Here is a 16,484-nt window from a genome sequence, read left to right as displayed (position 1 = left end):
CTAAACACCCATCGCCTGTTTATGCACTTAGAGGGACATCCCTAGCTGAATGGATCTGGTCTTAGCCCAGCCCCTGCCTGCATTGACTCCCAGCTCCTCCAGCACCTTCTGGCTTGGTTCTTGCATCCTCCTGGCCCCCCACCTCATTCCGGGGGCTCAAAGGGCTGGGGGGGCTCAGCCACCCCTGCTTCGCCATGTCACCCCTGCCTGCCACTGAGCAAAAAGAGGGGGATCAATAGGCTGAGCAGCCGCGACCCCCTGAATCCTGCTGATCCCCATAATGAGAAACTCTGCAAAGGCCGTGTGGGGCAGCAGGCAGGATAGGCAGAAGTAAGGCTGGAGCTGAGCATTATTTTGGCACTAATATTGATCACCAAATACACAGCCAAAAGCATTTTAGCCCTCTCAGCGCAGCATGCAGCTCCTTTTCTTTTGAGTTACTCAGCGTATAACATCCCTATCATGTTTTTAAGCCCTTATCTACGTTATCATCTCTCTTTTCAAGCAGTTTGGGAGTTAAAGCCCTTCTAACTTGATGTTTGAAGGGCTAGTGGAAGCCCAGGCATCAGTTATCATTAATATTACGTCAGATGACAAATTTTTCTGGGATCTGAGCAGAGTCCTCCAGCTCAGTAGCCTCAGGGTGAGCCAAGACCTGCTGTCTGTTTGCTTAAGGCGTTTTCCATGTCCTCAAAAGCCCCAGGTGATGGAAGGGGAAGGGCTGTGCCCCGGTACTCACCCCGGGAGCAGGATACCCCCCACACCCAGCTCTGCACCCACAGCACATTCCCCTCCTGCATCCCTCAGGCTGGGGCGGGTTGTGGGGCGTCATTTCCTGGCCCCACGCCTTTGCTAGCACACACCTGGGTCAGAGCCAGGGAGGTGGGAGGCGTTCCCTGCCCCCCCCGGGCTCTGTCCTCTCTAAGCAAACCCCAGGAATCTCGGCCGAATCCTGCAGAGTTTATAAAAAACCTTGCGGCTGCTCCCTGCCCCAGGCAGCATGTGGGAACGCTTAGGGATGGAGGCGAAGTGGCTCCCCAGCTCTGTAATTAGGCTGGCTCTCCCTCAGGCCTCCTCAAGTCACCCAACCCCTAATTAGCAGCCGTTTTTGGCAGCAGAGCAGGACAAAGGGACCCCTCCCTCCCCTCGCCCCCCATAACAGCCCTGTGGGCTGCACCTGGATTTGGGTTTTGATGGGGATGGAGATAAAGCCCAGCTCTGAGCCACGCCCGGGGTGGCACTAAAAGGAGTCTCCCTGCCCAAAACTGGGATCTTCTTAGTCCAGTTGCCGAAGTGAGCCGGCTCTGGCCTGGAGAGGGCAACGGGGAGGGCCAGCACAGAGCAGGGGGGTTGCACCCTGCGCTCATCCCCTCTGTCCTTGCCTGGGGACCTGCTGGGAAGTGTCTGCTTTACTGCAATGAGTTTGCAAGTCAGCTCCCCTTAGAGGGGATGATGTCTACTCTGCTGGAGCGTATCCCCACGAGGCCATGAAACTTCCCTGCTTCTTTCCCCTCCTCACTTGCTGAGTGGCTCGACAGGTCACAGACATTATTACTTCTCCTGCCTGCGAAGAGCACGATCAGAGCGAAAACGCCGTATTTATATCGTCCCCTTAGCACCCGCCTGCGCTACACACACGCACGCAGAAGACTCACCATGTGTGAAATGGTTTAATGATTTAAATAGTAATCACCGAGGCTGGAGGGATGCCGTGCTCCACACAGGATAGAGGGAGTTAAAAGAAACCAGGGTGAACAAAAATAATTGAGCTGCCCCGAGAAGCATGGCCAGGAGCCGGGGTCAGGCACAGCGGGGCTGGGGGTGCTGGACCAGGCAGGGGAGGGTGAGGGGAGATGCAGCGTGTGGGAGAAGCTTTGGGGGCTGCCACCCCCCAGCCCCGTGCTGCCCCGTGGCCACGAAAGCTTGTGGATGTGGCCCTGAGCGGTGGGTTACACTGGACCAGTGGTCTGTTTGGGGGGGCCACCAGCAACGCAAGGGAGTTTCTACAAGCCCTTTGCCCACTAGTCAGTTGTCCTCGTCGTCACTCCCGCTGAACTGGTAGGTGAAGAAGCCGACGGACTCATGGGCGAGCTTGGAGAGGTGGAGGACGCCGGTGATGACCAGGGCGGCCAGCAGCAGCGGCAGCACCACGGTCCCCGCTGTGGCCAGGGCGTTGTAGCACCTGGCCTTGGAGCTGAAGCGCCGAGCGGCTTCCACGTCCCCGGACACTTTCCGGTCCCGTGCCTGTAAGAGCCGAGAGACGGGGCAGCGGCGCCCGGGCCGCCCGCAGCTCCCTCCTCCCCGCCGGGCTACGTGGCTTTGGCCACCCTGCAGCCCACAATTTCGTTCCCTGGGCAGTGCCCAGAGGGCGTCCATCCATCTGTCCATCCCGGGCTCCTGCTCCCCTTTGGCTCCTCTTTCTTTCTCTGCTGCTGGGATTTCCCCTCCTGCTTCTTTCAGAGCCGTGCTGGCTCCAGCCCTTGCTTGCCCCCACCTTTCCACCCTGGTCCAGACCAGCTGGAGTTGCTCCTGCCCTGAGGGGGTGGGGGCACCACGGCCCCCCAGCATCTTCTGGGGAGCAGCAGTTGGTCCTCAGGTGGTGACAGCCCCAGGGAGGGGGGAGGCTGGGGTTATCTAGGGGGGTCTCAGCCTTGTTAATAGGTGGCAGGAAAAGTGTGGGGGCTTTACAGGGAGCTGGCGTCGCCTGCAACCAGCTCTAATCCCCCAGCCCAGCGCTCCCGGGAGGGGGAGCCTCCGTGCCCCCCAGGACAGCACCTCCATTTCAGAGGCTCCGTGTCCTCTCAGGAAGTTCAGCCCATGGGGAGGGCTCCCAGGTGACCCCAAACATTGACTCCCCCCACCCTGCTCAGTGCCCGTACCTTGATGGAGAAGGCAAGCGCCACGAAGCCGAGGCAGCAGAAGTTCATGTAGATGGTGTTGAAGAGGGACCAGACGAGGTGGTCGCGGGGTGGTGGGGATGCGCGGGCGGCGGGCGACGGCTCCCGCTTGTGGGACGGGTAGTCCTCCCGTGGGTAGGACGTGTCCATGGCCACCGAGAGGGGCACCCCGCGGCTCTGCAGCTCCACCAGCCTGGCTGGGGCGTGGGGCAGGGCGGCCCCTTTATATAGTCCCCGTCTCCGGCACAACCTCGTCGCCTCTATATATAAACCCAAGAAATTACAGCCCTCCCCGGGCGGTGGTTATCAGAAAGGCTTGGCTGGGAGCTAGGAGAAACAAACTTGGGTTTTGCGAGCCTATGGGCTTTTTATATCCAGCCTTCCTCCCGCGATGAGGAGCACAGACGGCTCCAGCGTGAGCAGGGGAGAGGCCGAGCGCACGGGGAGGACCATTGGGATGGAGCCATGGGATGATCTTGAAACCAAGTGACCGTCACCCCGAGGGGCTGACCCGGGACAGACCCTCAGTGCCAGGATCTCTCGCTGCTCAACACCTTCAGCCCAGTCCCTCCGGCTGGGCTGGGCTGGGCAGATGCCTCATTTGCAGCATGTTTGGGCCGCTGGATAATGCATTAAATGGGAACTTAATACCAAAATGTGGAAGAGCTACTTCTACGGGGTTCCCTGGAAGTGGGAGAAGGGGCTGTGTGGCGGGATGGGGTACGTACAGCCAGAAAAACATGGAGATTTTTTTTTCTTTCCGCCTTCTGCCGTGCCTTAGCTTTTAGGAAGAAACTTGTCTGGGATCTGGGCTGGAAGTGCTCTGCACCGCGGCGGGGGTGGAGGTGGAGAGCTGTGGAGCTGGCAGCAGAGGGAGGAGGAGGAGAAGGAGGAGGAGGAGGAGGAGGCTGCCCCGAAGATGTGCAAGGACCTGCTTCTCCTTCCCTGCTGTGAATAAGGCGGCCGACAAGGGGGTATGACAAGATAAAACTTTATTTGCAGCAGCAGTGACCTATAGTTGTGTCACAGCTCCCTGGAAGCCAGCAGCTCCCTGCCAAGGCATGCAAGCAGAGGAAAGAGGGGGGCTGTCCCCTGCGTCCCAGCACGGCCCACCCGTGCCCTCCCAACGGCAGCTGTGCTGGGACACCCAGGGCTGCCGGCAGCCAAGGGACGGGGCTGCACTCCCGTCCCCCCTGCGCCACGCGCCCAGAACGGGGACGTTTTGGGAGGAAGAGGAGGGGGGAGGAAGAAGCACCCCACGGGGTAGCAGCAACAGGTCGGCGGCCATGCGGCGGTCAGGTGGTGACAGACGTGAAGATGATGATGACGATGACGATGAGGGTCACCACGGTGAGGATCATCAGGACGGAGCAGATGATGTTCAACACCTTGGCACGGGTGCCATGTCGACGGGCGCCCTCCAGGTCCCCCAGCACCTTGCAGTCACGGGCCTGGGGGGGCAAATGGGGGGCTCAGAGCTGGGGGGGCACCTAGTTGGGGGCTGCGAGGTGGTGCTGGGACCTCAGGGACACACCGACCTGGGGAACTGCCTGCTCCCCCCACCCGCAGCCCCAGCTCTCGTGGGGGGGGGACAGGATCGGGGAGGGGGGGCACTGCATTGCGGGGTCCCAGGGCAGTGTGGCATCGGGGGGGGTCTGGGATGGGGGACTGGATCTGGGGGTCCCGGGATGGGAAATCTGGGGCAGGCTAGGGCAGGGGGCTGGGGGAGCATCGGGGGGTCCCGGGACGATGTCGGAGGGGGCTGGGTCGGGGGGGGGGTCCCGAGGCGGAGGAGGTGGGGGGCAGTGTCTCAGCGCGGGGCCAGCGTCAGAGGGGGCTGGGTCGAGGGGGTCTCAGGCGGGGGGTCCCGGGGCGGGGAGGGGATCGGGGCGTGTCGGGGGTCCCGGGCTGAGCTGGCTCGGGGCGGGGGGTCCCGGGACGATCTGGCTGCGGGGACGGGCCGGGCTGGAGCGAGGGTGGCGGGTGGGGGTCCCCGGGGCGCCCCCCCTCCCCCCTTCCCCCACCTTGATGGAGAAGATCAGCGCGGGGAAGCAGAGGCAGCCCAGGTAGCCCAGCGCGTAGCCCAGCAGGACGTTGAAGAAGGACCAGAGCACGTAGTCCCGGGGCTGCCCGGCGGGGCCGGCCGCGGGGGCCCCCCCCAGCCCGCGGGGCTGCAGCGGGATGGCGACCTCCGGCTTCATGGCCGGGAGCCGGGGACTGGGAGCGCCGGGGAAACGAAACCGAACCCGCCGAGAAGGGAAACCGACCCCGTACCGCCCCCCGCGCCGGCCCGGGCCCCCTCCCAGCGCGGGCGGAGCGGCCGGGCAGCCCCCGCCCCCCCGGGGATCCTCCGTGGGGCGCAGCCCCCTCCCCGGGCACGGTCACCCGTGTCCCTGCACCCCCAGCATTAGCTGACGGGTGTGGGGCAGCTTTGGGGACTCAGAGGGGATTCCAGGGGACTTTGGGGGCTCCAGGGGACTCAGGAGGGGACTCAAGGGCACTTTGGGGACTCAAAAGCCAAATTTCCCCTTTGGAGAGCCCCCCCCTTGGCAGCGAAGGTGGGTGGAGCTGGCACCGAGGTGCGGCAGGGACGGGTGTGAGCTTGGCGGGTGGTTTCAGGGTGGCGAAATGGGGGGGCAGGCGGGTGCAGGGAAAGGTGGAACCCCCCCTGCTCCCCCGCTGAGCCCCGGGTTCCTCGGCAGGGCTGCAGAGTCTGGGGGTCCCCCTCCCCGCCGTGGCCATCTCCGCCTGGGAGGGCAGATAACGCAGGCCAGGAGGGGTGTGGAGCGCCTCTAGACACCCCAGAACCCCCGGGAGGCACCCCCTCCCCCGGCCCCTTTCCTGCTGCTCGTCTGAGTTATGGGGTAGCCCCGGCCCCCCGAGGTGGGGATGCCTGGAGGGAATAACACCTCCCAGACCCCAAAAGCACGACATTTCCAAGGAGAAGGGTGGGGCAGGAGCTTTATTTGCTGTGAGCTCACCCCCGGGTTCAGGCTGAGGAGGCTTCTCTCGGTCAGGCTGCACCGGGAGGTGCCTGGGGACACCCCCTTGTCCCGTGGGAGTGGGGGAGAAAGGTCCCGCAGGAGCCCCACGTCTCACGAGGCGGGTGGGTTCCGGGTGAGGGGGGCAGAGGGGTGATCAGGGCGCCCATTAAAAAGGCAAAAAGTGTGCAGGGAGCAGCTCTTTGTTAGCTCAGGGCAGGGCGAAGCCTCGCCATGGTTTGGGCAGTGCCGTGGGAGGGGGCTGGGAGCTGGCTGCCCACCTCATCCCCCCGCAGGAGATGGTCTGGGGCTCGCTTGGTCTACAGGAGGAGAGCTCGACCCGCCGCACTGCCCAGGCCCCCCCCTCCCAAAGTGCTGAAGGAGGGTGGGTGACCCTCGACCCCCCGGCTGGGTGCAGAGCGGCGCAGGGGGGGCTGGACGTGGCCCGAGGGAGTGGGGGGGGCATTGCGTGGGGGGAAGGATGGGGACTGAGGCAGTTTGGGGCAAGGTGGGACAAGAGGGGACAGGGAGAGACGGGATTAGGCAGCCCTGGCGTGGGGATCCCTGAGCCGGGCGGGGGAGCGGTGGGATGGGGGTACCTCTACCCTCACCTTGACAGAGAAGATGAGTGCGATGAAGCCCAGGCAGAAGGCGTTGAAGAACACGGTGTTGAAGAAGGACCAGAGCACAAAGTCCTGGGGGTTGGGGACGGGCTCTGGCCGAACAAACGAGGTGATGGTGGGGCCGAAGGCGGTGGCGGGGGAACCTGCCCCGTTCCTGCCATAGGGCTGCGTGTTGATGCTGGTGGATGGGGGGTAGTTCTCCATGGCAGCCCAGCACCAGTGAGGAGCTGAGGCGCAGGTACTGGGGCAGTTATAGGGGAGGGGAAGGGTTTGCCGGGGTGGGGCCCCCTCGTCTGACACCACAGAGGCCACCAGGGCGGGTGCATGGGGTCTGTTGGAGGACGGGCTGTTGGGCAGGGTGGGCTCCCCGGGGGGGGCAGGGGAGAGCTGCAGCCCTGGGCATGGCTGGGGGGGCAATCGGAGGGGGATGCCCATGGGGCAGGCGATGCCGTGGGGCGGGCGCCTTGCCTGTTCCTCTGTTCCTTGTTGCTTTTTGCCCTCTCCGGCTGATAAGTGATTCCTGCCCTGGGCAGGTCAGGACAGAGCCTCACCCAGGGGTTACTCAGTTGCAGCAGGGACCTGTCACAGGGGGACAGTGGGGACATGTCACCCGTGGGGGAGGAGGCCACCAGCCCCCCCCAAACCCCCTCCCCATCTGCAAACCACCACCAAGGGCTCGGTCCCTGTCCACTGGGTTTGCACGGTGGGTTTCGAGGGGCTTCTCCCTTTGGTCAGCATCCATAGCAAGGCCTTGCAGCTGCAATGAGGTCTTGCAGCTGCCAAAGAGAGACTGGAAAAAGAAAGAAAATAGCTTCAAGAAAGCAGCAAGGTGGTAAAACCCATCATCTGACTCAAAAAACCACCAAGACACAGCTACAAACTACAGGGGTTTTAGAAACATCAACATCCTTCCTGTTTAGCGCTGGGCTCCAGGAGACCGAGTGAGAGGCTGATAAAAGGAAACCCAGCCCTGATAGTTTTTGAGAAATGGGGTTTTCCCCACGTGGGAAGAGCGGAGGGTTTGTTCCAGAAGGACAAAGCTGTTCATCACCTGCGCTCACTGCCATGTGGGTTTTCTGGACATACCAGAAATTTGGGTGCAGATCTGAAAGTCCCAGCCCCTGATATCACTTGTCTGGAACCTACAGGAAATTAAAGATTATATATATTTTTTTTTCCTCAGCTACTTTCCCATTGGCACAGGGCCAGTCCTTGAGGTTAATGAGGTTCATTAGGCCTTGGTGATATTTAAGGAATCACAGGAAGTGGGGAGAGCAGCAGGGATGGGTAAGGGGGAGGATGGAGGCGGGCTTGGGCTCAGAGGGGATTTCCGGGGGATTGTTCATGCTCCAGCCCCAACTCCCGATGCACGACGCTGCCGACAAAGCTGCCTGCAGGAGCCCAGCGCAGGGTTCCCCGTTTTGGGGTGCCGGGGTCCCTCCGTGGGGCACCACCTGCTTCTCCGGCTTGTGTGGAGTCAGAGGGACCCGCGGCGCTGAGATGCCGGCCAGGGTCAACCGGCAGCCCCAAGGACCGAGTGCAGCCGCTTGGTTCCTCGTCCACCGGCTCCGAATGTCCATTGAGGGATCCCATCTCCCGCAGCCCCTGGCACAAGCGGGAACGCAGCCGATGGCTCACAGACCCCAGCTCACCTCCCCGCCTGCGTTTCCAGCTTTTTCATTTATTTGCCCTTGAACCTGAACAAACGAGACGTCAGAAAGCAGAGAGACAAAGTTCAACCTGCACTGCTGCTGCCAGACGGGTGCCTCTGCCCGGCCTCGCTCCCACCCACACCCCCAGCCCCTGGGGAGGCAGTTGGGTCCCCAAGGGTGCTCGGAGCGGGGCCGGGCAGAGTTAAGGGGATGCAGCGGGCGATGGTTTTTGGGCCAAGCGCTGGAGGGGGGGTGAGGGAAAGCGAAACACCAGGCTGGTGGGTGACTTTTGCACCCCGGGGGGGAAGGGTTTGCGAGGCGGATGTGGGACCTTCAGGTCTGCGGGAGGTTTGTTCCGTAGGTTGAGAGCAGCTCGCTCAGTGCTTGCTTCTGGCAGCGTGGCCGGGAGTTCAAAGGCTTTGTGGCCACTTGCCAACAGCCTGAAGCAATTGCTGTAAAAGCAGCAACAGGCTCTTTGTGTCCTTGGAGTGCTGCTGCCTTACCCTTCCCCACTGTGGGGTGGCAGCCCCCAAATTGGGTGAATTTACCCCAGAAAAAGGGCTTTGCTCTCTCTGCTTTCAAAGCCCACCCTGTCCCCATTGTCCCTCCCGGCTCCCTCCCAGGACTCAGCAGGACCTGGCGCCGAGGGGCATCCCCGTGTCAAAACACCCCAATTGCCCTTTGGGGAGGCATGGGGTGGGGGGGGGGTGGTGTCTTGGGGCGATGCAGAGGGTGAGGGGCTGCTTCTCCCTCTCCAACTCCATCCTGCTCCGTCCAGGGATATCGCCCTGGGGCCACCCTGGTGGGTTTGTGGCTGCAGAGCATCCTTATGAAAATAGGCCCCAGGATTTTTTGCACATGTTGGCTGATCGAGGAGGGGGGCAAGAGCTCCTGGGGGGTGCATGGTGAGCCCACACCCCTGTGCCAGCCCAGATGGGCATAAAACCCCCCCGGGGCAGTGATGTGCTTGGGCAGAACAGGGCTGGATGCTGCTCCTGGGTCGGGAGAAAGTGGGACAAGGAAGGAGCGTGCGGGAGCGGGCACGATCCAGCGTGGCACGCTGACAACCCCTCGGATAACGGACGTGGCTGCTGCCAGCGCTCGAGTGAAGCCGCCAAGAGCCTGAGCGTTTGGGGCAATGTTTTTGAGCCGGGGTTTGCTGCCCTTTTAAACAAACTCCTCGAGCCCTGCAGCTAGATTGTGTTTGATCCCATATCCTGCCGGTGGGCATGTCGCTGGCCTGCGAGCCAGGCGGGCAGTGAGCAGCCCCGTTTGCCACCGGGAGCGTGCGCTTGTTTGCTCTTACGGGAAGCGCAGAGGAGTAGATGATTCACCAGGAGGTCGGTGCCAGGGATCCTGCAACAAATAACTGTTGTGTTTCGCGGGTGGGATTTCTGACATCTTACTCAAGAGCGCAGCTTCTTGGCAGGAGACCGATGTTCTTGGGGAGAGGAGGAAAAAAAAAAGGCTTTTCTTCCCATCCTTGTGGGGCCTCAGCCCCGAGGACCTGAGCCTGCCGAGGGTAAGGAGCGTGAAGGCTTCCAGTGAGCTGGGGAAAGGCCAAGCGCATACTTGAAGCTCTGTCAAACGGGTTTCAGACGGGATTTTTGCAGGGTCTTGCCCGGGTCACTTCGGATGCGGCCAAAGCCGGGTAGCAGGGTGCCACATGCCGGCAGCCCCGGCAGCACGAGGAGCACTGCCCGCTTCCCCCGCAGCCCTGGCCCCCGGGCAGAGGGGGCTGGCCTGGAGGCTCTGTGCTTGTCGTGGTTTAACCCCAGTTCAGCTCAGCCCCCCCGGCAGGGTGGGGAAATGAATTGGGAGGGTGAAAGTGAGAGAACTCGTGGGTTGAGACAAAGACAGTCGAATAGGGAAAGCAAAAGCCACGCACGCAAGCAAAGCAGACCGAGGGATTCGTTCACCCCATCCCACGGCAGGCGGGTCCTCTGCATCCCAGGACAGCTGGGCTCCGTCATACAGAACGGAGACTTGGGAAGACAAACGCCATCGCTCTGAACGTGCCCCCTCTTCCTCCTGCTCCCCCCCCCCCCAGCTCTATACACTGAGCATGATGCCGTATGGTCTGGGACACCCCTTGGGTCAGCTGAGGTCGGCTGTGTTCCCCCCCCCCAGCTCCTTGTGCCCCCCTGTGAGAGACTGAAATGTCCTATGACTGTCTCAAAGCTTGCTTGTGTCTGTGCAAACCTCCAAGACCAGCTGCTTCGGCCTGTGAATTGGTCTGGGGATGTCGCCCAGAGAAGCGGGAGTGTTGTTTGAAGGATGCACCCCCCCACTTCTTTGCAGTTGCATTGTCCAGACCCTTTAGACAAGCCTCAAAGGGGCGGATGTGTACTGAGCTGGCCCCATCCTGTAGCCATTTGGTGGCTCTATTGTGTAGGCCAGGCCCCATGCATACATGGCAAATGAACTGATAAGAGGCAAACGTTCCTGCCCTGAAGCCAGATGCAACAAAACCTGTGGGACCAGAGAAAAAAAAACTAAAGGTGGGCAGATATGGTGATCAGTGGATACGATGAGCTTAAAAAGGCATCAGAAAATTTTGCTCGGTGTGCATCTACCATCGAAGCCAGATCCGTGTGCACCCACCACCGAAGAACTGAAGACTGAGGACCAACGGGACGCTGCTGGATCCATGGTGGTGACTATTCTTGCAGCCCTATCCCACATCCTTGCTTTATTTCTGTCTTTTCCTTCCATTCTGTCCTATCGCTACCCCTCTTCACTTTTTTTAGTAATAAAAACCTGGTTTGGGTATACGGCATTTGACCTCGTTTGTGTCTTAATCTCGCTCTTGGGATCATATCGAACCCTCCCTCGATATTGGATCGGGACACCCCCCAGCCCCCTGGGGTGAGAGGCAGAGCAGCCCCCGACGCTGTGTAAACACTGCTGGCAGGAACTAAACATCCCGGAGTTATCCCAGCCGCAGCTCAAAAATGCAGCCCAGTGCTAGCTGCTGTGAGGAAAATTAACTCTTTCCCAGCCAAAGCCGGCACAACGCTGTAACAGCTCGGGGGGGGGACGGGGTGTGTGTGTGGGGGTCACAGCCCTGCCTGGCTGGTGTCCCCAGTGCTGCCCCGTCTCTCAGGGCTGGGGTGCAGGGCTCCGTCCTGCAGCAAGGCCGTTGGGGATGGAGCTGCACCCCCCCAGCTTCCCCCTCCCTCGGGAAGCCTCTCCCGGCCCCCCCCCAGCCCCGCACGTGGCTGCACAGAGCCACCTTCGAGCTCCTCTCGCTCAAGCCCTTTGCACAGCCCCCCACCCCAAAAATCAAGCCTGCTCTCAGCTCCACTTCCTCCTACGCCTCTCCTGAGGGTTGGTGAGGATGGGGGGGCTCCTGGTGACACCCTGGCAAAGGTGAGGTGCTACCCGCATCCCTGGGGTGACCCTTACAAGCGCTTCACACCCCACGTGGGTGCCCCTTCCCCACGAGTGCCCAGGTTCCCTGAGCCTGGCCCATCCTTGAGCCTCCTCTCCGCGAGGCTCCATGTCGAGGGACAATTTCCCTCTCCAGGTGCATCCCGAGGGTGGACACTGCTTCTCAGTGGGCCAAGCTGGGGTGGGGGGACCCTGAATCACCCCCTACCAAAATGAAACCGAGCCAGGGACAAAAGTGGAAGAAAACTTTATTCGAATGAACCAGGCTTTCTCCAAACAAGGTGCTTCCCCTTAGGATTATTCTTACAGGCACTTGGGGCTACAAAATCAGAGTGAAGCGGCAAGCGGAAAAGCACATTCCTCCCCTTGCTACGGCCAGTTTTTGGGTGCTCAGCTGGTGCCAGGGGAGAGGCGGCTCCAGGCCCTTCCCGGGACACCACCAAGGGTGGCCATCGGAGAGGGCTCTGTAGTAGCAGTGAGGAAAGCGGTACAGGACGCCAGCCGGCTCCGGGGGGCCGCATAGAGGACGACCCCCCCCTGCTCTGAGGGGTGACAGGGGCTCCTAGCAGACATGGGGGGGATGCTCGGCCCACAGAGCAAGGGAAAGGCTAAGTGGGGCCGGGTAAGGACTGATGGTCCAGGTTGAAGAAGGCCTGACGCTCCTGGTTGAAGACGTTCATCACGACGATGGTGCCGCTAGCGATCAGGGCGATGACGAGGATGACGAGGAAGATGTTTAGCAGCAGAGCAGTGATGTTCAGGTACTTGGCGGTGGAGCCGTAGCTCAGTGCCCCGCTGTAGTCGCCAAGGACTTTGCGGTCCCTGGACTGGGGGGGAGTGGAGGGGAGAGTCAGTGGGGTTGGGGAGGGCCAGCCCAGGGGGACCCCCTAGGGGCTGCAGGCTGCAGCAGGGTGGGAGGTGCTGGAGGGGCTGTGCAGGCCTGAGCCCCCCCAAAACACCAGCACTACTCTGGGGTGCCAACTGCCCCCGCTGCCCCAAACCCCAGCCTTCTCCAGAGCTTCCAGCTGGGGCCAGGGGTCTGTGGAGTGAGGGCTTTATGAGGTCCATTGGGCACCCTCGGGCGCGGGGCTCTCTGAGGTCCACAGTGCTACCTGGGGTTGGGGGGTCTCTGGGGTGCTTTGAGCACCCCAGGGTTGGGGCTCTGTGGGGTCCATGGATCTCCCTGGGGTTGGGGGCTCTGGGGGCTCCATGGGGGCTCTGTGGGGTCCATAGGACACCCCAGAGTGGGGGCTCTATGGGGTCCACGGGTCTCCCTGGGCTTGGGAGGTCTGCAGGCCCTGCGGGGGCTCTGTGGGGTCCATGGGTCTCCCTGGACTTGGGGGCTCTATGGGGTCCATGGGTCTCCCTGGACATGGGGGCTCCGGGGGCTCCGTGGGGTCCATGGGGCAACCCGGGGTGGGGGCTCTGCGGGGTCCACAGGACTCCCCGACTTTAGGGGCTCTCTGGCGTCCACGGGTCCCTGGGGTCGGGAGCTCAGTGGGGTCCCCGGGCTGCCTCCCCCCCTCTCCCGCCCCCGTGGGACCCCCCACCTTCACGGAGAAGACGAGCGCCAGGAAGCCCAGGCAGCAGACGTTGGCGTACAGCGTGGTGCAGAGGGACCAGGCGAGGTGGTCGCGGGGGGGGGGCGGCGGCGGCGCCTCCACCGACACCACGGTGCTCGGCGGGAGCCCCTCCATGTTCAGCCCCTCCGACAGCGGCTCGTAAGGCGGCAGCGCCGGCCCCAGCGACCGCGACATCCCGGCTGGGGTCTGCGGGGGGCGGCGGCACCGGGCACCCGCGGACGGTTTCGTTTCCCCGAGACCGAGGACGGGGCGGGGAGGGAGGGGTTGGGGCCGCCCCGTCCGGGCCCCCTCCCCTTCCCGGGGAGGAGAGGCTCCGCGCCCTCCCCCTGCGCGCCGAGGGAAGTCGTGCCCCGTCCCCTTCTTCCCCACTTCTTTCTTTGTTCCCCTCTTTCCTCGTCCCCTTCTTTGCCCCCTTCTTCTTTGCCCCTTTTTTCTTTGCTCCCTTTTCTTTGTCCCCTCCTTTCTCGTCCCCTCCTTTGTCCCCTCCCGGGGTGGCCGTCTGGGGTCAGCTACGAGCGTTTTGGGGTTTTTGGCAAAGAAACCCCAAATAAGGTCCCTGCCGCATGGCACTGGGAAGTGCCCTCCCCTGCCCTCCCCGCTCTCAGCCCCAAGCCCCAGCTCCCCGCTGCCGGCAGTTTGGGTTTTGGGTGCAGGCAGTCGAGGCTGATGGGACGCAGCTTCGCGGCCCCTGAAGTTTCTAGCTCCATCGAGGAGAAAGGCTTTTGGCAGAAGCAGCCCTGGCCGGGATTATCGACTCTTTGGCACGGCAAGGATCGCCGCTCCCGTCATTTTTTGGGTTTGTTCCCAGAAATGTCATCAAGGCAGGACCGAGCGCGTTGCTGGCAGGGGGACACAGGATGTCGTGCGAAGGGCTCGGGCTTGTGCCTGCTCGCGAAATCCCACTGCTGGGGCGGGAGAGCAGCTTCAGGCAAGGCCGGGACAGGCTGCGAGCTCGTCCCCTCCAGCCCCAGCCCCTCCAGCGCGGCCCCATCACAGGGCCCAAGCGGGCAGGACAAACCTGCTCTTGCGGAGGGACCCAAACCCTCTCCGACAAATACGGGGTGAGGCCAGAAGGTGCCACTTGTTGGGAACATTGGTTGGGACGCGTGGAAAGTCCCGATCTGCTGCTTTCCCTGCTCGGTTGTCTAAACTGGGTTTAATTAGGAGTTAATTAATCCTCCACATCCTTAAGGAAGCTGAGTGCAGGGAAGCACAAACCTGCGGTCCCCAAGGGCACCATCCCCCTTACGAAAATCCCCCTCCCTATTATACCGACCAATCTTTATAGTATGACAGTGTATTAACTTTGTTAATACATCTTAATTCACATTATACACTGTAATATAAGGAAGTAATAAAATTTTACTGGCAGCTCTGGGATTGTTCATGCTTAAGTAAAACAAATGGAAGGACAACCTGTTCCTGGAAAGACGGACTTTGCCCCTGGGAGGCTTCGAGCAGCCCATGAAGGATAAAGACACCCTGAGTCAACGAAGGTCCCCGCACCCCAGCCCCTCTGGCACGTCTTGGAAACCCGCCTGGCATCGTCCAGCCCCCAGGACACCAGGATCCACCGACGAGCCGTGGGAACGCTGCAGAACGAGAGGCACTTTGCAAAGTTTGCCTGGGACTAGTGACTGGTAACGTGGGTGCTGGTGGTTGCCAGGTTGCCCTGGGCCTGGCTGACTGAAGGGTGCAGAGCCCTGCACACGCCGGGTGCCCTGGTTGGGCCCAGACTCCCCATGGGCATGAAAATTTTCTCCTGTAATGCTGGACATTGTGTCCCAGCCTCGCTCCTCCGTCGGCATGGGCCAGGCACAAACTTTTTGGGACATCCAGCCAGCATTCCCAAACCCCCCCGGCCCCCGCAGAGCCGTTGGCGGGGTGAGAAGAGGCTGAACTTCGGTCTCCTGGCCGAAAGTTGTGCAACCAGCTGTGCCCCAACCCCTCGCCTGCTCCCTTTGCTGGAGAGGTGCAAAAATTGGGGGAAATAACGGCTTAATATCCCCAGATGTGCATCTTCCACATCTGTTGGGAGAGCCTTGTGCAGAGCTCCCCTTCGTCCCAGCCTCCTCCTCCTCCCTGCAGGCCCCAGCCGCCCCAGCCTGCAGCAGGTTCGCTTCCTAACAAGGACTGAGCTTCCCAATCTGCTGCTTTCCCTGCTTGTTTGTCTAAATTGGGTTTAATTAGGGGTTAATTAATCCTCCACATCCTTAAGGAAGCTGAGTGCAGGGAAACACAAACCAGAGCACTGGTGCCCTCTAGTTTTCCCAGCTGTGAATGTACTTATTTCTCTAATAATTGATTTCTCACGTTTTTGTCCCAGCCCCAAGCCGCAGCGAGGAGGAGCTGCTGCCTCAACTTGTGGACCGGGAAAGGAGAAAAGAAGAAAAATCCGATGTTTTCGCCGCTGCGCTGCAGAGGGAAAAACCAGCCTGTGGGTTGGTGAAATGAGTTGTGGCCGGTCTCTGCCTGGCTGAGCACCGTGGCCCCGAGGAGCAGCCCTGACGAGCGGCTCCTTCGAGGCGACTCCGGCCTGGGTCGCTGTCAGCGTAATTAAGTCTTATTGTTAATTACTGGTGGGTTTTGCACAGGGCAAGCTACAGCCCTCGCGCTTCCAGACGGCGCCGCCGGCAGAAGCGGCCTCAGCCCCCACCGGCTCCCTGTGCCCAGAGAGGGGGATCCCGGGGATCCCTGCACCCAGCGAGGGGCATCGGGGGGATCCTCGCACCAGTTTGGGGGTTCCCGCCTCCCGCCCCCCCCTCGGACCGGTCCGGGCCCGCAGCCCCTGCCGCGGCCGCGGGGGAACGAACCATCCCCGCCGCGGGGGGGACAGGTCGGGGGGCGGCCCGCCGAGACCCGCGTCACCCGTCCCGCCGGCCCCGCCGGCCGCCCGCGGCACGGAGAGCCCTTCCCCTGCGCCCCGCCGCCGCCCCTCCTTCCCTCCCTCCCTCCGCGCAGGGGCAGGCCCGGGAACGGGGACACGCTCACGCCCCCCCCCGCGCCCCGCATGGGCTCGCCCGCGGCGCCGCGCGGGGATGCCGGCCCGTTGGCGTGGAGACGCGCGGCGCCTCCGCGGGCTCCTCCCCCGCGGGACGCCCATTGGCGGCGGGCCCGCGCTGGGCGCGTCGCGATTGGCGGGAGGCGCCGTCGCTCGGGCTGAGGGGGTGTGGTCTAACGCAGCACACCCCCCCCCCTCCCCTCCGCATCCCGCCGCGGCCCCGCTCATTCATTCCCCCACCCGCGGGTGCCGGCGCGACGGGGCGGCGGCGATGCACCGGGCGGGCGGGGGGCACCGCGCCGAGCCGCGCCGCCGCCCCGCGGCCCTCGCAGCCGGCCCGTAGCGAGCGGGCTG

The 16,484-nt window shown here is 62.5% G+C and overlaps 3 protein-coding genes across 4 annotated transcripts; all 3 read right to left on the bottom strand.

The window, feature by feature from the left end:
* Positions 1–117: 117 nt before the first annotated feature.
* Positions 118–3,603, bottom strand: LOC141950369 (interferon-induced transmembrane protein 5-like). Its single transcript, XM_074885103.1, has 2 exons — positions 2,880–3,603; positions 118–2,244 (listed from the first exon to the last, which is right to left on the bottom strand). Exons 1-2 carry the CDS (start codon positions 3,045–3,047, stop codon positions 2,026–2,028), a joined length of 387 nt encoding a protein of 128 aa, XP_074741204.1. The 5' UTR covers positions 3,048–3,603; the 3' UTR covers positions 118–2,025.
* A 269-nt stretch (positions 3,604–3,872) lies between these two features.
* Positions 3,873–6,740, bottom strand: LOC141950150 (interferon-induced transmembrane protein 2-like). 2 transcript variants are annotated; one of them, XM_074884596.1, is made up of 2 exons: positions 6,490–6,740; positions 3,873–4,348 (listed from the first exon to the last, which is right to left on the bottom strand). In XM_074884596.1, exons 1-2 carry the CDS (start codon positions 6,703–6,705, stop codon positions 4,193–4,195), a joined length of 372 nt encoding a protein of 123 aa, XP_074740697.1. In that variant the 5' UTR covers positions 6,706–6,740; the 3' UTR covers positions 3,873–4,192. The 2 variants fall into 2 exon arrangements, with proteins under 2 accessions (XP_074740697.1, XP_074740698.1); XM_074884597.1 differs by lacking the exon at positions 6,490–6,740 and adding an exon at positions 4,922–5,154.
* A 5,036-nt stretch (positions 6,741–11,776) lies between these two features.
* On the bottom strand, positions 11,777–13,378 carry LOC141950080 (dispanin subfamily A member 2b-like). Its single transcript, XM_074884480.1, has 2 exons — positions 13,097–13,378; positions 11,777–12,373 (listed from the first exon to the last, which is right to left on the bottom strand). Exons 1-2 carry the CDS (start codon positions 13,301–13,303, stop codon positions 12,155–12,157), a joined length of 426 nt encoding a protein of 141 aa, XP_074740581.1. The 5' UTR covers positions 13,304–13,378; the 3' UTR covers positions 11,777–12,154.
* Positions 13,379–16,484: the final 3,106 nt, after the last annotated feature.

This window comes from Strix uralensis, chromosome 15 (assembly GCF_047716275.1).
Source record: "Strix uralensis isolate ZFMK-TIS-50842 chromosome 15, bStrUra1, whole genome shotgun sequence".
Taxonomy (NCBI): domain Eukaryota; kingdom Metazoa; phylum Chordata; class Aves; order Strigiformes; family Strigidae; genus Strix; species Strix uralensis.
Note: the sequence above shows the minus strand (reverse complement) of the source record. Positions and strands in the feature narration are given on the sequence as shown.